We start from the raw sequence: 17,796 nt of genomic DNA on the forward strand, positions 1-17,796 counted from the left end.
CAGCTACAACCCTCAACTAACACCCTCCCTGGATTGTCAATAATCAAATGTAAACAATCAAATGCAGATACTTTTTATTATGCCTTCTGATCTCTCTCTCTCTGCCCACTACTTGCTGTCCATATCCTACCAAGTCAGACCTACACTGTTCCAATATCCATTTCTCTGTTCTCAATTGTTGATGACTGATGAGAACAACCAAACCCAACCCCCCGGGCCCTCTCCACACCCCGGATTGTAAATAATTCAATGTGATGATCTTGTGTGATGACTGTATTATGATGATAGTATATATCTGTATCATGAATCAATTTAAGTAGACCCCGACCGACTTAAACAAGTTGAAAAGCTTATTCGGGTGTTACCATTTAGTGGTCAATTGTACGGAATATGTACTGTACTGTGCAACCTACTAATAAAAGTCTCAATCAATCATTCAATCAAGACCCCATTGATAAAGCAAGAAATTCCACTAATCAACCCTGATAAGGCCCACCTGTGAAGTGAAAACCATTTCAGGTGACTACCTCTTGAAGCTCATCGAGAGAATGCCAACAGTGTGCGAAAAAGTAATCAGAGCAAAGGGCGGCTATTTTGAAGAAACTACAATACAAAACATGTTTTCAGTGTTTTCACCTGTTTGTGTTAAGTACATAATTCCACGTGTTCATTCATAGTGTTGATGCCTTCCGTGACAATCCATCCATCCATTTTCTACCGCTTATTCCCTTCGGGGCCGCGGGGGGCGCTGGAGCCTATCTCAGCTACAATCGGGCGGAAGGCGGAGTACACGCTGGACAAGTCGCCACCTCATCGCAGGGCCAACACAGACAGACAACATTCACACACTAGGGCCAATTTAGTGTTGCCAATCAACTTATCCCCAGGTGCATGTCTTTGGAGGTGGGAGGAAGCCGGAGTACCCGGAGGGAACCCACGCAGTCACGGGGAGAACATGCAAACTCTACACAGAAAGATCCCGAGGCCGGGATTGAACTCATGACTACTCAGGACCTTCGTATTGCGAGGCAGACGCACTAACCCCTCTGCCACCATGTAAATAGTCATGAAAATAAAGACAATGCATTGAATGAGAAGGTGTGTCCAAACTGTTGGCCTGTAAAGTATATATATATATATATATATATATATATATATATATATATATATATATATATATATATATATATATATAGTACAGGCCAAAAGTTTGGACACACCTTCTCAGTTAAAGTTAAAAATGATTGTCATGAGATTGGGACTATCAGTTGTGTTGTGAATGAGGTGTATCCAAACTTTTGGCCTGTAAAGTGTGTGTATATATGTGTGTGTGTGTGTATATATATATATATATATATACACACACACACACACACAATACATGTGTGGGGTCACATTAAATTTGTCCTTATTTTTTAAGGAAAAGCACTGTACTTTTCAATGAAGATAACTTTAAACTAGTCTTAACTTTAAAGAAATACACTCTATACATTACTAATGTGGTAAATGACTATTCTAGCTGCAAATGTCTGGTTTTTGGTGCAATATCTACATAGGTGTATAGAGGCCCATTTCCAGCAACTATCACTCCAGTGTTCTAATGGTACAATGTGTTTGCTCATTGGCTCAGAAGGCTAATTGATGATTAGAAAACCCTTGTGCAATCATGTTCACACATCTGAAAACAGTTTAGCTCGTTACAGAAGCTACAAAACTGACCTTCCTTTGAGCAGATTGAGTTTCTGGAGCATCACATTTGTGGGGTCAATTAAACGCTCAAAATGGCCAGAAAAAGAGAACTTTCATCTGAAACTCGACAGTCTATTCTTGTTCTTAGAAATGAAGGCTATTCCATGCGAGAAATTGCTAAGAAATTGAAGATTTCCTACAACGGTGTGTACTACTCCCTTCAGAGGACAGCACAAACAGGCTCTAACCAGAGTAGAAAAAGAAGTGGGAGGCCGCGTTGCACAACTGAGCAAGATGATAAGTACATTAGAGTCTTTAGTTGGAGAAACAGACGCCTCACAGGTCCCCAACTGGCATCTTCATTAAATAGTACCCGCAAAACACCAGTGTCAACATCTACAGTGAAGAGGCGGCTGCGGGATTCTGGGCTTCATGGCAGAGTGGCAAAGAAAAAGCCATATCTGAGACTGGCCAATAAAAGAATAAGATTAAGATGGGCAAAAGAACACAGACATTGGACAGAGGAAGACTGGAGAAGTGTTGTGGACGGAAGAATCCAAGGTTGAGGTGTTTGGATCACAAAGAAGAACGTTTGTGAGATGCAGAACAACTGCAAAGATGCTGGAAGAATGCCTGACGCCATCTTTTAAGCATGGTGGAGGTAATGTGATGGTCTGGGGTTGCTTTGGTGCTGGTAAGGTGGGAGATTTGTAAAGGGTAAAAGGGATTCTGAATAAGGAAGGCTATCACTCCATTTTGCAACGCCATGCCATACCAAGTTGACAGCGCTTGATTGGAGCCAATTTCATCCTACAACAGGACAATGACCCAAAACACCCCCCCAAATTGTGCAAGAACTATTTAGAGAAGAAGCAGGCAGCTGGTATTCTATCGGTAACGGAGTGGCAAGCGCAGTCACCAGATCTGAACCCCATTGAGCTGTTGTAGGAGCAGCTTGACCGTATGGTACGCAAGAAGTGCCCATCCAACCAATCCAACTTGTGGGAGCTGCTTCTAGAAGCGTGGGGTGCAATTTCTCCAGATTACCTCAACAAATTAACAGCTAGAATGCCAAAGGTCTGCAATGCTGTAATTGCTGCAAATGGAGGATTCTTTGAAGAAAGCAAAGTTTAATGTAAAAAAAATCTTATTTAAAATACAAATCATTATTTCTAACCTTGTCAATGTCTTGACTCTATTTTCTATTCATTTCACAACATATGGTGGTGAATAAGTGTGACTTTTCATGGAAAACACAAAATTGTTTGGGTGACTCCAAACTTTTGAACGGTAGTATATATATATACATATATATATATATATATATACACACACACACACACTTTGCAGGCCAAAAAGTTTGGATACACCTTCTCATTCACAACACAACTGATAGTCCCAACCCCATGACAATCATTGGTACTTTAACTTTAACTTAATAAAGCGAGAAATTTTTACTAATCAACCCTGATAAGGCCCACCTGTGAAGTGAAAACCATTTCAGGTGACTACCTCTTGAAGCTCATCGAGAGAATGCCAAGAGTGTGCCAAGCAGTAATCACAGCAAAAGGTGGCTATTTTGAAAAAAAAACTAGACTATAAAACATGTTTTCAGTTTTTTCACCTTTTTTTGTTAACTCCATGTGTTCAATCATAGTTTTGATGCCTTCAGTGCATACTTGCCAACCCTCCCGGATTTTCCGGGAGACTCCCGAAATTCAGCGCCTCTCCCGAAAACCTCCCGGGACAAATTTTCTCCCGAAAATCTCCCGAAATCCAGGCGGACCTGAGTGACGTGTCGACAGCCTGTTTTCACGTCCGCTTTCCCACAATATAAACAGCGTGCCTACCTAATCACGTTATAACTGTAGAATGATCGAGGGCGAGTTCTTGGTTTCTTATGTGGGTTTATTGTTAGGCAGTTTCATTAACGTCCTCCCAGCGCAGTAGCAACACACAACAACAGCAGTCACGTTTTCATCTACCGTAAAGCAGTTTGTCTGCCGTAAACAGCAATGTTGTGACACTCTTAAATAGGACAATACTGCCATCTACTGTACATGCATATGTGACATTAACATCTACGGCTTTTAGAGAGTGCAGTGCACAACTGCGCACACAACAAGGAGACGAAGCGGAATGCATCATCAGAGAGGGTGTTCAGCATGGTTAGAAAAATAGTGACAGAGAATAGAACAAAGATGGACAATTCAACCCTTAACTCAACAATGAGTAGATGAGTGTTATGTGTGTGTATATGTGTAAATAAATGAACACTGAAATTCAAGTATTTCTCTTATTTATATATATATATATATATATATATATATATATATATATATATATATATATATATATATATATATATATATATATATATATATCTCCTCTCTGAGCTGCCACCTTACCGTGGTAGAGGAGTTTGCGTGTCCCAATGATCCTAGGAGCTATGTTGTCCGGGGGCTTCCATGCTCCCTGGTAGGGTCTCCCAAGACAAACAGGTCCTAGGTGAGGGATCAGACAAAGAGCAGCTCGAAGACTTCTATGGAAATGCAAGAACCGAGACTCAGATTTCCCTCGCCCGGACGCGGGTCACCGGGGCCCCCCTCCGGAGCCAGGCCCGGAGGTGGGGCACGATGGCGTGGCCGGGCCTGTCCCCATGGGGCCCGGCCGGGCACAGCCCGAAGAGGCAACGTGGGTCCCCCCTCCAATGGGCTCACCACCCATAGCAGGGGCCATAGAGGTCGGGTGCAATGTGAGCTGGGCGGAAGCCGAAGGCAGGGCACTTGGCGGTCCGATCCTCGGCTACAGAAGCTAGCTCTTGGGACGTGGAACGTCACCTCGCTGGGGGGGAAGGAGCCTGAGCTAGTGCGTGAGGTAGAGAAGTTCCGACGCACAGCAAGGGCTCTGGAACCAGTTCTCTCGAGAGGGGCTGGACTCTCTTCCACTCTGGCGTTGCCAGCAGTGAGAGGCGACGGGCTGGGGTGGCAATTCTTGTTGCCCCCCGGCTCAGAGCCTGCATGTTGGAGTTCAACCCGGTGGACGAGAGGGTAGCTTCCCTCCGCCTTCGGGTGGGGGGACGGGTTCTGACTGTTGTTTGCGCTTACGCGGCAAACAGCAGCTCAGAGTACCCACCCTTTTTGGATTCACTCGAGGGAGTACTTGAGGGTGCTCCCCCGGGTGATTCCCTCGTTTTACTGGGGGACTTCAACGCTCATATTGGCAACGACAGTGAAACCTGGAGAGGCGTGATTGGGAAGAATGGCCGCCCGGATCTGAACTCGAGTGGTGTTTTGTTATTGGACTTTTGTGCCCGTCACGGATTGTCCATAACGAACACCATGTTCAAGCATAAGGGTGTCCATATGTGCACTTGGCACCAAGACACCCTAAGCCGCAGTTCCATGATCGACTTTGTTGTTGTGTCATCGGATTTGCGGCCTCATGTTTTGGACACTCGGGTGAAGAGAGGGGCGGAGCTTTCTACCGATCACCACCTGGGGGTGAGTTGGCTGCGATGGTGGGGGAGGATGCCGGACAGACCTGGCAGGCCCAAACGCATTGTGAGGGTTTGCTGGGAACGTCTGGCAGAGTCTCCTGTCAGAGAGAGTTTCAATTCCCACCTCCGGAAGAACTTTGAACATGTCACGAGGGAGGTGCTGGACATTGAGTCCGAGTGGACCATGTTCCGCACCTCTATTGTCGAGGCGGCTGATTGGAGCTGTGGCCGCAAGGTAGTTGGTGCCTGTCGTGGCGGTAATCCTAGAACCCGTTGGTGGACACCGGCGGTGAAGGATGCCGTCAAGCTGAAGAAGGAGTCCTATCGGGTTCTTTTGGCTCATGGGACTCCTGAGGCAGCGGACGGGTACCGACAGGCCAAGCGGTGTGCGGCTTCAGCGGTCGCGGAGGCAAAAACTCGGACATGGGAGGAGTTCGGGGAAGCCATGGAAAACGACTTCCGGACGGCTTCGAAGCGATTCTGGACCACCATCCGCCGCCTCAGGAAGGGGAAGCAGTGCACTACCAACACCGTGTATGGTGAGGATGGTGTTCTGCTGACCTCGACTGCGGAAGTTGTGGATCGGTGGAGGGAATACTTCGAAGACCTCCTCAATCCCACCAACACGTCTTCCTATGAAGAAGCAGTGCCTGGGGGATCTGTGGTGGGCTCTCCTATTTCTGGGGCTGAGGTTGCTGAGGTAGTTAAAAAGCTCCTCGGTGGCAAGGCCCGGGGGTGGATGAGATCCCCCCGGAGTTCCTTAAGGCTCTGGATGCTGTGGGGCTGTCTTGGTTGAAAAGACTCTGCAGCATTGCGTGGACATCGGGGGTAGTACCTCTGGATTGGCAGACCGGGGTGGTGGTTCCTCTCTTTAAAAAGGGGAACCGGAGGGTGTGTTCTAACTATCGTGGGATCACACTCCTCAGCCTTCCCGGTAAGGTCTATTCGGGTGTACTGGAGAGGAGGCTACGCCGGATAGTCGAACCTCGGATTCAGGAGGAACAGTGTGGTTTTCGTCCTGGTCGTGGAACTGTGGACCAGCTCTATACTCTCGGCAGGGTCCTTGAGGGTGCATGGGAGTTTGCCCAACCAGTCTACATGTGCTTTGTGGACTTGGAGAAGGCATTCGACCGTGTCCCTCGGGAAGTCCTGTGGGGAGTGCTCAGAGAGTATGGGGTTTCGGACTGTCTGATTGTGGCGGTCCGCTCCCTGTATGATCAGTGTCCGAGCTTGGTTCGCATTGCCGGCAGTAAGTCGGACACGTTTCCAGTGAGGGTTGGACTCCGCCAAGGCTGCCCTTTGTCACCGATTCTTTTCATAACTTTTATGGACAGAATTTCTAGGCGCAGTCAAGGCGTTGAGGGGATCTGGTTTGGTGGCTGCAGGATTGGGTCTCTGCTTTTTGCAGATGATGTAGTCCTGATGGCTTCATCTGGCCAGGATCTTCAGCTCTCACTGGATCGGTTCGCAGCTGAGTGTGAAGCGACTGGGATGAGAATCAGCACCTCCAAGTCCGAGTCCATGGTTCTCGCCCGGAAAAGGGTGGAGTGCCATCTCCGGGTTGGGGAGGAGATCTTGCCCCAAGTGGAGGAGTTCAAGTACCTCGGAGTCTTGTTCACGAGTGAGGGAAGAGTGGATCGTGAGATCGACAGGCGGATCGGTGCGGCGTCTTCAGTAATGCGGACGCTGTATCGATCCGTTGTGGTGAAGAAGGAGCTGAGCCGGAAGGCAAAGCTCTCAATTTACCGGGCGATCTACGTTCCCATCCTCACCTATGGTCACGAGCTTTGGGTTGTGACCGAAAGGACAAGATCACGGGTACAAGCGGCCGAAATGAGTTTCCTCCGCCGGGTGGCGGGGCTCTCACTTAGAGATAGGGTGAGAAGCTCTGTCATCCGGGAGGAGCTCAAAGTAAAGCCGCTGCTCCTCCACATCGAGAGGAGCCAGATGAGGTGGTTCGGGCATCTGGTCAGGATGCCACCCGAGCGCCTCCCTAGGGAGGTGTTTAGGGCACGTCCGACCGGTAGGAGGCCACGGGGAAGACCCAGGACACGTTGGGAAGACTATGTCTCCCGGCTGGCCTGGGAACGCCTCGGGATCCCCCGGGAGGAGCTGGACAAAGTGGCTGGGGAGAGGGAAGTCTGGGCTTCCCTGCTTAGGCTGCTGCCCCCGTGACCCGACCTCGGATAAGCAGAAGAAGATGGATGGATGATGGATGGATGGATATATATATATATATATATATATATATATGAAATACTTGACTTGGTGAATTCTAGCTGTAAATATACTCCTCCCCTCTTAACCACGCCCCCCAACCACGTCCCCGCCCCGCCCCCGACATACCCCCCACCCACCTCACCTCCCGAAATCGGAGGTCTCAAGGTTGGCAAGTATGCTTCAGTGACAATCTACAATGTAAATATTAATGAAAATAAAGAATATGCATTGATTGAGAAAATGTGTCCAAACCTTTGGCCTGTACTATATATATATATATATATATATATATATATATATATATATATATAAATAATCTGAGGACTTCTGAGCCCTGGCACCCCATGAGACATTGGGTCTCTTAAGACCTTGCTGATGTGTTTATGCACTGATGTTTTCTCTCAACTAAACAATGTTGATTTTAATCAACCTGAATCGATAAAAAAACGAATCGTTAAACAGAACCAGAAATAGAATCAGAATCATAAAAATCTTCATTCCCAGCCCTAAAAGCTGCAGGCTTGTGTATCATTCTAATTTGGGACACACTATTGGCACTTACCTAATGAATCAGCTTCCTGTCCACACACCAGACGTAAGATGTACGCACACATGACTTTTTCTGGGAAATAATTACATTTGTTTAGAATTATCAGTCAAATAGTTACTTTTCAAAAGTAATTGCAATCAAAAACAAGCTATAAGAGTGCGTGTTCCACCACAGTTAAAGGCAAAGAGTGGACGCTTTTGACTAGCAAGAGTCGTGGCTCGTGAACAATACAAATTGTCGATCAAATAGAATACCGGTAACTACGTTAACGTAAAACGTAACATTTTGTCATCTGTCTGCCGCTTGTGAAACATTTTAGATTAAGAAAAAAAAACATTCCAAAAACTGCAACTGACTTTTTGCGTACCACAGATAAACAATAAAAACAGGAAAAAAAGCAAGAGCTTGAGTGGTTGACAACAAAGTTTGGTATTCATTTTTGTGGAAATTGCATAGGGTGTACAATGGGTTTTGTATTCAAGTACAAGTGAGCATCCCTGTTAGTGTTACATGTTTGCCATAGCGGTCTATGGAAACGGTCTATTTGCAAAAGCATGACAAGGAAACTGTAAACTACTTGTTATAATACGGTCACCATGTTAAACTTAGTGAAATCATTGTTTCGCACAAAATAGCTGAAATTAAGATACACATAAAAACATATTTTGTGATGATAAAGTATTTCAACATTTTGGACTACACCAGGGGTCGGCAACCCGCGGCTCCGGAGCCGCATGCGGCTCTCTGATCACTCTGATACGGCTCAGCAGCTTACTTGCTGAACCCCCCAATTTTCAGTGCCTCTCGCAGAAAACTCCCGGGATTAATATTCACCGATTTTCACCCTTACAGCTATAATAAGGGCGTGCCATGATGGTACAACATTTGGCGCCCTCTACAATCTGTATTAACAGCGTGCCAGCCCAACATTTGTTATATAATATACATCTTCTGCTTGCACACGTACGTGACAGCAAAGCATACTTGGTCAACAGCCACACAGGTTACCCTGACGGTGACCATATAAAACAACTTTAACACTCTTACTAATAATGCGCCACACTTTGAACCAAAACCAAACAAGAATGAAAAACACATTTCGGGAGAACATCTGCACCTTAACACAACATAAACACAACAGAACAAACACCCAGAATCCCATGCGGCCCTGACTCTTCCGGGCTACATTATACACCCCTGCTACCACCAAACCCCGCCCCCACCCCAAGCCTGCTCCCTCACACATCAACCCCCCCTCTCTCTCTGTGCGTCGGTTGAGGTGGGCGGGGTTTGGTAGCGAGGGTGTATAATGTATCCCGGAAGAGTTAGGGCTGCATGGGATTCTGGGTATTTGTCCTGTTGTGTTTATGTTGTGTTACAGTGCAGATGTTCTCCCGAAATGTGTTTGTCATTCTTGTTTGGTGTGGGTTCACAGTGTGGCGCATTATTAGTAAGAGTGTTAAAGTTTTTTTTATACCGCCACCATCAGTGTAACCTGTGTGGTTGTTGAGCAAGTATGCCTTGCTGTCACCTACGTGAGCAAGCGGAAGCCCCATTCAACATGTGGCTGATCAGGCACGCTGGTTGTAGTGGGCGCTATATGCTGTACCATCACGGCACGCATGATGCTGACAAGCGCTATTCATTTAAAATCCACGTGCCGCACCAGCTTATAAATTCCATAAAAAGGTGTGGGCAGCGTGTCTGAGACCCCTGGTTTATACATAGCACAAAGCAAAAAAAAAAACTTTGTATGCAGTGTTATTTCATTTAAAATTTAAAATTTTTTTTGCTGCTCCCATTGTTTTCTATAATTTGTGAAACTGGTCAAAATGGCTCTTTGACTGGTAAAGGTTGCCGACCCCTGGACTACACTAAAGCAATGAGCAAAATCTACAAAGCAGACCTGAGAAATGACAACTATCCCCCCCCCCCCACACACACACTTTTTAAGCAAAGGGTTTTAACAAAACTTCATAAATTACAGTGTACCATATTCACAGTTAAGTGACCTGTGCATGACTGCAATCATGCGAACATCATTGTCTAGAAAAAGCACCAATGAAATAACTATTTCCAAATAAAACATACAGAGAAAATAAAATATCATAGTGAAAGGTTAAAAATATATACAACTATGTTATAACTACCAGTTCTAACTGTTTGGACCATTAAAATATGATAGAAAACTTTCAAAAAAGTTGATTCCAGTCTCTTGTTGCTTCCATGAGATGTCGCTGACCATGTCCAATCCAATCTTCTTGGCTGTTGAACAGGCGACCACAGAACCAACAGTCAAACAACACCGATTGTTGTCTCCCACCTGATAAACGTTCCATGACTTCATATTTCTTTTTGCTTTTTTTCCTTAGTTTCAGTTTGAGGAGGAAACGTTCTCGGACAAGACTTTCAACTGGTCTCGGATGATCCCTTTCATTGGTCAAGGTCCTTTCCTCCCGAGCACTAAGCTCAGATAGGGCTTCCATTGTTTTCTGAGACAGTGATACCTTTGCAACAGCACCCCTATGTCTGTGAACTACCTTCATAATGTTGGCCACTTCGGGAATGTCAGCATCTGGATGATTGAGCACCACAACAGGTTGATCTCGACGGGGGCATTTGATTTCCTGTCGACAGCTGAATGGGGCAAGTCTTAAAGTTCTTTCAACTGCTTTTGCTGGAGGATTCCACAACACAATAGTGTCTTTCTCAGTTTGTACTTTGTTTGTAAGCCTTCTTGCCTTATGCTCTGTTGTTGGAAGCTCATCAAATAATGTTTTCCTGCGCCTTTTTCTTTGACTTGGAGGTCTAATTGGCCTTGGGGCTAGTATTGGCTTGTCTGCTTCACCTGGTTGTACCCCTGCAGTCAACTGAGCGGGTACGTCCTTGACAGTGTTCTCTGATAGATTGTGCACGCTGATGGTGTTTTTTAGACTGTCTGAGGCATTTGCGTTTGTTTTGTTTGAAGACATAAGAAAACAATGACTTGGCGTTGTGGTGGCCAAAAAAATAGGGTGACCACTTGAGGTGGAAGGGGCACCTTTAAAAAGGCCTGTTGTTGGACTGACAATTTTAAATATAACTTTGTTTCCATTTTTTTCACTGGTTTGGTGTGGCTGACTCGCTTCTTGATTATTGACAAGTATGCTCGACTTTGACTGAGAGGCGTACCGTAGCAAAAATGCTTGGTGACCGTTTTGCAAATGACTAGGTTGCATGGCCAGGACAGATTTGAGGTTCAGTGGGAGTTTAGCATTAGCCAGCTTGAGGGCCGAACTTCTTGCGGCCTGAACTAATGGAACTGACCTTGGAACCAAGTAGCAAGTGGATTGAGTATGAGCTAATTTGTCTGTAGAATTATCAGGTGCTGCACTGGCAAGGATGGGGCTATTGATGAGGTAATGATTTGGAGAGGGGCTGACACCAGAAATTAGTGCTGTACCTCTTTCATTAACTCTTGCCATTAAAGTTCCTATTCTTTTTCCTTTTGGAGGAACCGTTCCACCAGTAGATTTGTTTGATGTTGAAGGCCCAGACTTCATATACGATACATTGATTTGAGGACTTACACAACTAGTAATACGCTTAAAACCTGTAGTGGCCTCCAGCTGCTTTGGCATGGCACATTGATCATTCATTAGCACTTTCTGCTGCCATTCTTGCATTTGAACAATTTGTGGAGTAGCTTGTGTTTGTTCAGAGGAATCATTACATACAAAAGGTTCATCTTGTTCCTCATCGAGACCCTCAAAATTGCCCAAAGCGGATGATCTAGTCTTTGTTCCAGAAGATATGGGAATGATTTCCTCCTCAATTTTTATAACATTAAAATCTTTTAGCACCAACTCTGAGTTTTCATCACCAAATGGTGAATCATCAGCATCTTCTCCAATGTGACCATCCTCCAAAGTTGCTGAAGACCCAGCCGAGCTAGAACTGAAATGAGAGGATTGGCTATTTATTTCTTGCTCTGCTGTAACTTCAGACATGCTACCACTTCTCTGACGTGAGGTGATTGAGGTACTAAAGGCTTCTTTGGAATAGTTGTGAAAATCGAATACTTTGTGGTTTAGAGAATTTTGTGTGAGCGAGCCACTTTCCAATATTGTAGATGACGACGTCTCAGACGGCATAGCCAAATTTGCCAATTGCTTCTCACAATTTTGATTACAGTATTTAGTCCTGGTACTCACAGTGCTTGGTGCACATTGGTCGGAATGTACTGCAATATCGGAAGAGGTGTCTTTGCGTTCCTCAACAAATGTATCATTCCCCGTCTGAGGAATTCCACTTTCATCAGCATGAATGCAAGTTGGTGTATCATTCAATAACTCCTGAGAAACATTTGAAGGACTATCAGAGCCTTTAAAGCCACTTCTCGATATAGTGCAAGAAGTTGACTTACTGCCTAATATGTGTATGTTGGAGCAAGCTGTCTTTCTTTGGGAATTTGGGCTGCAGACATGATTTACATTATTTGAAGTTGGGTATGATGCCTCATGGTTTGATGTTGAAGAACCATTTACAGTAAAACTACTTTGTTTTCCTGCATATTCACCGTGAAGGGGCAGATCAAACGTGCAAACTGATGCTTCTTCATCCTCAACCTTAACTTTAACTGCCACAATGTCTTCTGTTGGTATGGAAGATCCACTTATTGGTAAAATGGCCGAGCTATATGATGCTGAGGTTTTACCAGTCGAGACTTCGCTTTTATCAAATGCAGAATTTACAACTGATGTGTCCAAACTTTCAACTGATGAATTGTCTTGACTGGGCACGTCTTGCTTTGCTGTTGGTATTACTTTGAGAACTATATGTTTTTTCCCATCAACCATCTTAAATCCCATCATTTTTGTCGTACAGTTTGGGGGAAGAGATATTTTATTCTTCACCCTTAATACTGTCAAAGCATTAGGACGGGTTGGAGATCCACAGTCTGAACTTGTTGAACTCTCATTTTGTTGCAACATTGCATGTGTGGGTTTCTCCCCAGTAAAAGATGCTTTGCCACAATTGTTGTTGTCCCCTGTCCATGGTGACCCAGCAACAATCTCTGGTTTATGTGTACTATTCCCATTAAGACCACATAACTTTGATATCCTGGTTGGAGAGGAATGTACAGTAGTGGCGCTATCTTGTGAAGTCTTCCGATGATTTCTTCGCTCTAAGGCTTCCTTGTGAGAAGTGGAGGTGTGTCCTTTAAGCTGCTTGATTGTTGTTGCGCGATATCCACAGATTTGACAAATGCAGGGAACCGTCATCTTGTGCGCTTTTAGATGCTTTTGGTAATCCGCTTCATTCGGGCTAACATATCTACATTTGGAACATTTCCAGGTACTCTCGTTATGATGATGGATGTGCTGGACGAATGTCCCAGCATCCACAGTTGTGAACTCACACCAGTCACAGTGAAACTTTCCATTGCGACTGTGACACATGATGTAATGTCTCGTTAGCAACAGCAGAGAATATTGCACATCATCAGAGCAGAGCTCACATGTGACTAAAGTGTTCTTGTGCTCAATGCGATGGCGTTGAAGGACAGCAAATTCATGTGTGACAAAGCAACACAGATCACAAGGGTAAGTCGGCAACAACCCATTGTGGAACGCCTGGAAATGTTTTAGGAGATCATTAGGACTGTATGTAGAATCATCTTTACACACAGAGCAGCCAAAGCTCAAAATGTTTCCAGAAAAAACAGCTCCTTGCTGAATTTTGTAATTGGCTCTCCTGGTGGAACTGTATGGCTTGACAGATGGTCCATCTGTAGTGCTCGGACTATGGAGTGCTCCCTCCTTGAAATGTCCTTTACAGTCCTTTACATCGCTTACAACTGACATGCTGTACTTCTTGGCAGAATACTGAGATATTTTAAGGTCTTCGTTTATAGGTGGGAATCCAGCAATATCTGTAAAACAGAAAACAAGTCACACATTAATAGAGGTAAAAGACATGTATCAGTAAAGTATGGTATCAATTTATTTCGAACATGCATACATTGATATGTGATACGTCATATAGCTTGCAGATTCTCATTTCTCTTTATACGATGTCTGAAAAGGAGTAGGAAGAAGCAAGGATTATTTAATCCTCCCCCTTTGTTTCTTCATGTCAATTTCTAACTAAGGATGTCCGATAATGGCTTTTTGCCGATATCCGATATTGGCCAACTCTTTAATTACCGATACCGATATCAACCAATACCAATATATACAGTCATGAATTTAAAGGCCTACTGAAACCCACTACTACCGACCAGGCAGTCTGATAGTTTATATATCAATGATGAAATCTTAACATTGCAACACTAAAGTGCAATTTCAAATTTTGTGCGAAATATCCTGCTGAAAACGTGACGTCACGGATTGAAGAGGACATTTTGGGACAGCATGGTGGCCAGCTATTAAGTCGTCTGTTTTCATCGCAAAATTCCACAGTATTCTGGACATCTGTGTTGGTGAATCTTTTGCAATTTGTTCAATGAACAATGGAGACAGCAAAGAAGAAAGCTGTAGGTGGGAAGCGGTGTAATGCGGGCGGCTGCAGCAACACACAAACAGCCGGTGTTTCATTGTTTACATTCCCGAAAGATGACAGTCAAGCTTTACCATTGGCCTGTGGAGAACTGGGACAACAGAGACTCTTACCAGGAGGACTTTGAGTTGGATGCGCAGACGCGGTACCGTGAGTACGCATGCAGCTGCGGCTTCCAAACATTTGATCGCTTGCCCGTACGTGCGTGCCGCTATGTGCATGTCACGTACGTAACTTTGGGGACTTTGGGGAAATATATGTGCTGTATGAACTTTGGGGAGGTGAACGGTACTTTGGGCTGTGGGATTGAGTGTGTTGTGCAGGTGTTTGAGTTGTATTGGCGGGTTATATGGACGGGAGGGGGCAGGTGTTTGTTATGCAGGATTAATTTGTGGCATATTAAATATAAGCCTGGTTGTGTTGTGGCTAATAGAGTATATATATGTCTTGTGTTTATTTACTGTTTTAGTCATTCCCAGCTGAATATCAGGTCCCACCCGCCTCTCACAGCATCTTCCCTATCTGAATCGCTCCCACTGCCCTCTAGTCCTTCACTCTCACTTTCCTCATTCACAAATCTTTCATCCTCGCTCAAATTAATGGGGGAAATCGCCGCTTTCTCGGTCCGAATCGCTCTCGCTGCTGGTGGCCATGATTGTAAACAATGTGCAGATGTGAGGAGCTCCACAACCTGTGACGTCACGCTACTCGTCTGCTACTTCCGGTACAGGCAAGGCTTTTTTATCAGCGACCAAAAGTTGCGAACTTTATCGTCGATGTTCTCTACTAAATCCTTTCAGCAAAAATATGGCTTTCAGCAAAAATATGGCAATATCGCGAAATGATCAAGTATGACACATAGAATGGACCTGCTATCCCCGTTTAAATAAGAAAATCGCATTTCAGTAGGCCTTTAACACATTATTATGCCTAATTTGGACAACGGTATGGTGAAGATAAGGTCCTTTAAAAAAAATAAAAAATAAGATAAATAAATTTAAAACATTTTCTTGAATAAAAAAGAAAGTAAAACAATATAAAAACAGTTACATAGAAACGAGTAATGAATGAAAATTAGTTAAATTAACTGTTAAAGGTTAGTACTATTACTGGACCAGCAGCACGCACAATCATGTGTGCTTACGGACTGTATCCCTTGCAGACTGTATTGATATATATTGATATATAATGTAGGAACCAGAATATTAATAACAGAAAGAAACAACCCTTTTGTGTGAATGAGTGTGAATGGGGGAGGGAGTTTTTTTGGGTTGGTGCACTAATTGTAAGTGTATCTTGTGTTTATGTTGATTTAATAAAAAAAATAAAAAATATAATAAAAAAAATACTGATACCGATAACAAAAAAAACAATACCGATAATTTCCGATATTACATTTTAAAGCATTTATTGGCCGATATTATCGAACATCACTATTTCTAACACATATGTTCACTTCCTGTTGTCATCTTGTAACACAGCTGACATTCTATATTGAATTTCCAATGTGGCAGTTCTCTTTATAAGTCTTTCAAATCAATTCTGATTCTCAAAATAAGATGAATTTGATACAATTTTCAATCAAGATATTAATCAACATTTTTCTTCTTTCTATTTTGTAAACACCTGTAGTTTGAACAACCTCTTGAATCCAATCCAATCCACTTTATTTATATAGCACATTTGAACAACAACATGTTTCCAAAGTGCTGCACAACAATATTAAAAACAGTATTCAAATATTGTCCTTAGCTCCACCAATGACTGAATAAAAACAAAAAATAAATACATATAAAACCAATATAAAAACAATATAAATATGATTAAAAAAGATTTTAAAGGGTAAAACCAATTAAAACAGTAAATAGAAATCAAAAATGTAAAAACACAGAGGACAACAGAAGACAACAGAGGACCACACAACTCACGTAGTGTTAAAAGCCAGAGAATAAAAGTGGGTCTTAAGACGAGACTTAAAACACTCCACTGTGGGGGCAGTTCGAACATGGAGGGGCAGAGTGTTCCAGAGCTTAGGGCCGACCACAGAGAAGGCCCTGTCTCCCCTGGTTTTGAGTCTGGTCTTGGGCACCACGAGCTGGAGCTGGCTTTAACACCTCAGAGCGCGCGCAGGAGTGTAAATTTGGATGACGTCCGAGATATAATGAGGTGCCAGTCCATGTAAAGTCAAATCAAATCAAATCAACTTTATTTATAAAGCACATTTAAAATTTACCACAGGGGTAGCCAAAGTGCTGTACAATGGGCAGGTTAAAAGATAATACGAGTACCGAGCAAACACAAAACAACACAAACAGAACACGATAAAAAATAAATAAATAAAAACATAAAAACAGGTTCACAGCAGGTGTATTATGGGGCGCCATTGCAGGATGGATATCACTCAGTGTTAAAAGCCATGGAATAAAAGTATGTTTTTAAGAGAGATTTAAAAACAGGAAGAGAGGAGGCTTGTCTAATACTCAGAGGCAGGTCGTTCCAGAGCTTGGGAGCAGCAACGGCGAAAGCTCTGTCACCTCTAAGCTTCAGCCTTGTGTCAGGGACCGTCAACAGCAGCTGATCGGCTGATCTTAAGGATCGGTGGGGCAGTAAGGCTGAAGGAGGTCGGAGAGATAGGTTGGCGCGAGGTTGTTTAGACATTTAAAAACAAATAAGAGGAGTTTAAAATTGATTCGATAACGCACAGGGAGCCAGTGAAGGGACGCTAATATAGGGGTGATGTGCTCACGTCTGCGGGTCTGTGTTAGCAGACGAGCAGCAGAGTTCTGCACGAGCTGCAGGCTGGCGAGGGAGGCCTGGCTAATGCCTACATACAGGGCATTGCAGTAGTCAAGACGAGTCGAGATAAAGGCGTGGATTAATTTCTCGAGATCATGTCCTGATAGAAGCGGTTTCACTTTCGCTATTTGGCGTAATTGATAAAAGCTTTTTTGAACGACGCTGCTGATTTGTTTTTCGAATTTAAAATCTGAGTCGAACTTTACCCCCAGGTTTGTGACACAGTCGCTGAGATACGGGGTCAGAGTGCCGAGGTCAACGTTAGGGGAGGGAGAGCGACTTGGACCGAACAACATAATTTCTGTTTTGTCTTCATTTAGGCTCAGGAAGTTAGCTGAAAGACAGACTTTGATGTCGTGCAGGCAGTCAATAAGACGTTGAACCGTGTTATTTTGTGCCATGGGAAAATAAATCTGGCAATCATCGGCATAAAAATGAAATGCAATACTGTACTTCCTAAAAATAGAACCAAGGGGGAGAAGGTAAAGCGCAAATAAAATTG

General features: G+C 43.9%; 1 protein-coding gene across 1 annotated transcript in view; it reads right to left on the minus strand.

Moving 5' to 3' along the window:
• Window positions 1-9,463: 9,463 nt before the first annotated feature.
• Window positions 9,464-17,796, minus strand: part of LOC133606857 (zinc finger protein 518A) — a 47,677-nt gene continuing 39,344 nt past the window's right edge. The window contains exon 2 of the mRNA XM_061961235.1: window positions 9,464-13,872. Coding sequence (XP_061817219.1) covers window positions 10,151-13,804 — 3,654 coding nt within the window. The 5' untranslated portion in view covers window positions 13,805-13,872 and the 3' untranslated portion in view covers window positions 9,464-10,150. The remainder of the gene's footprint in view (window positions 13,873-17,796) is intronic.

Source organism: Nerophis lumbriciformis, linkage group LG05 (genome assembly GCF_033978685.3).
Source record: "Nerophis lumbriciformis linkage group LG05, RoL_Nlum_v2.1, whole genome shotgun sequence".
Classification (NCBI taxonomy): domain Eukaryota; kingdom Metazoa; phylum Chordata; class Actinopteri; order Syngnathiformes; family Syngnathidae; genus Nerophis; species Nerophis lumbriciformis.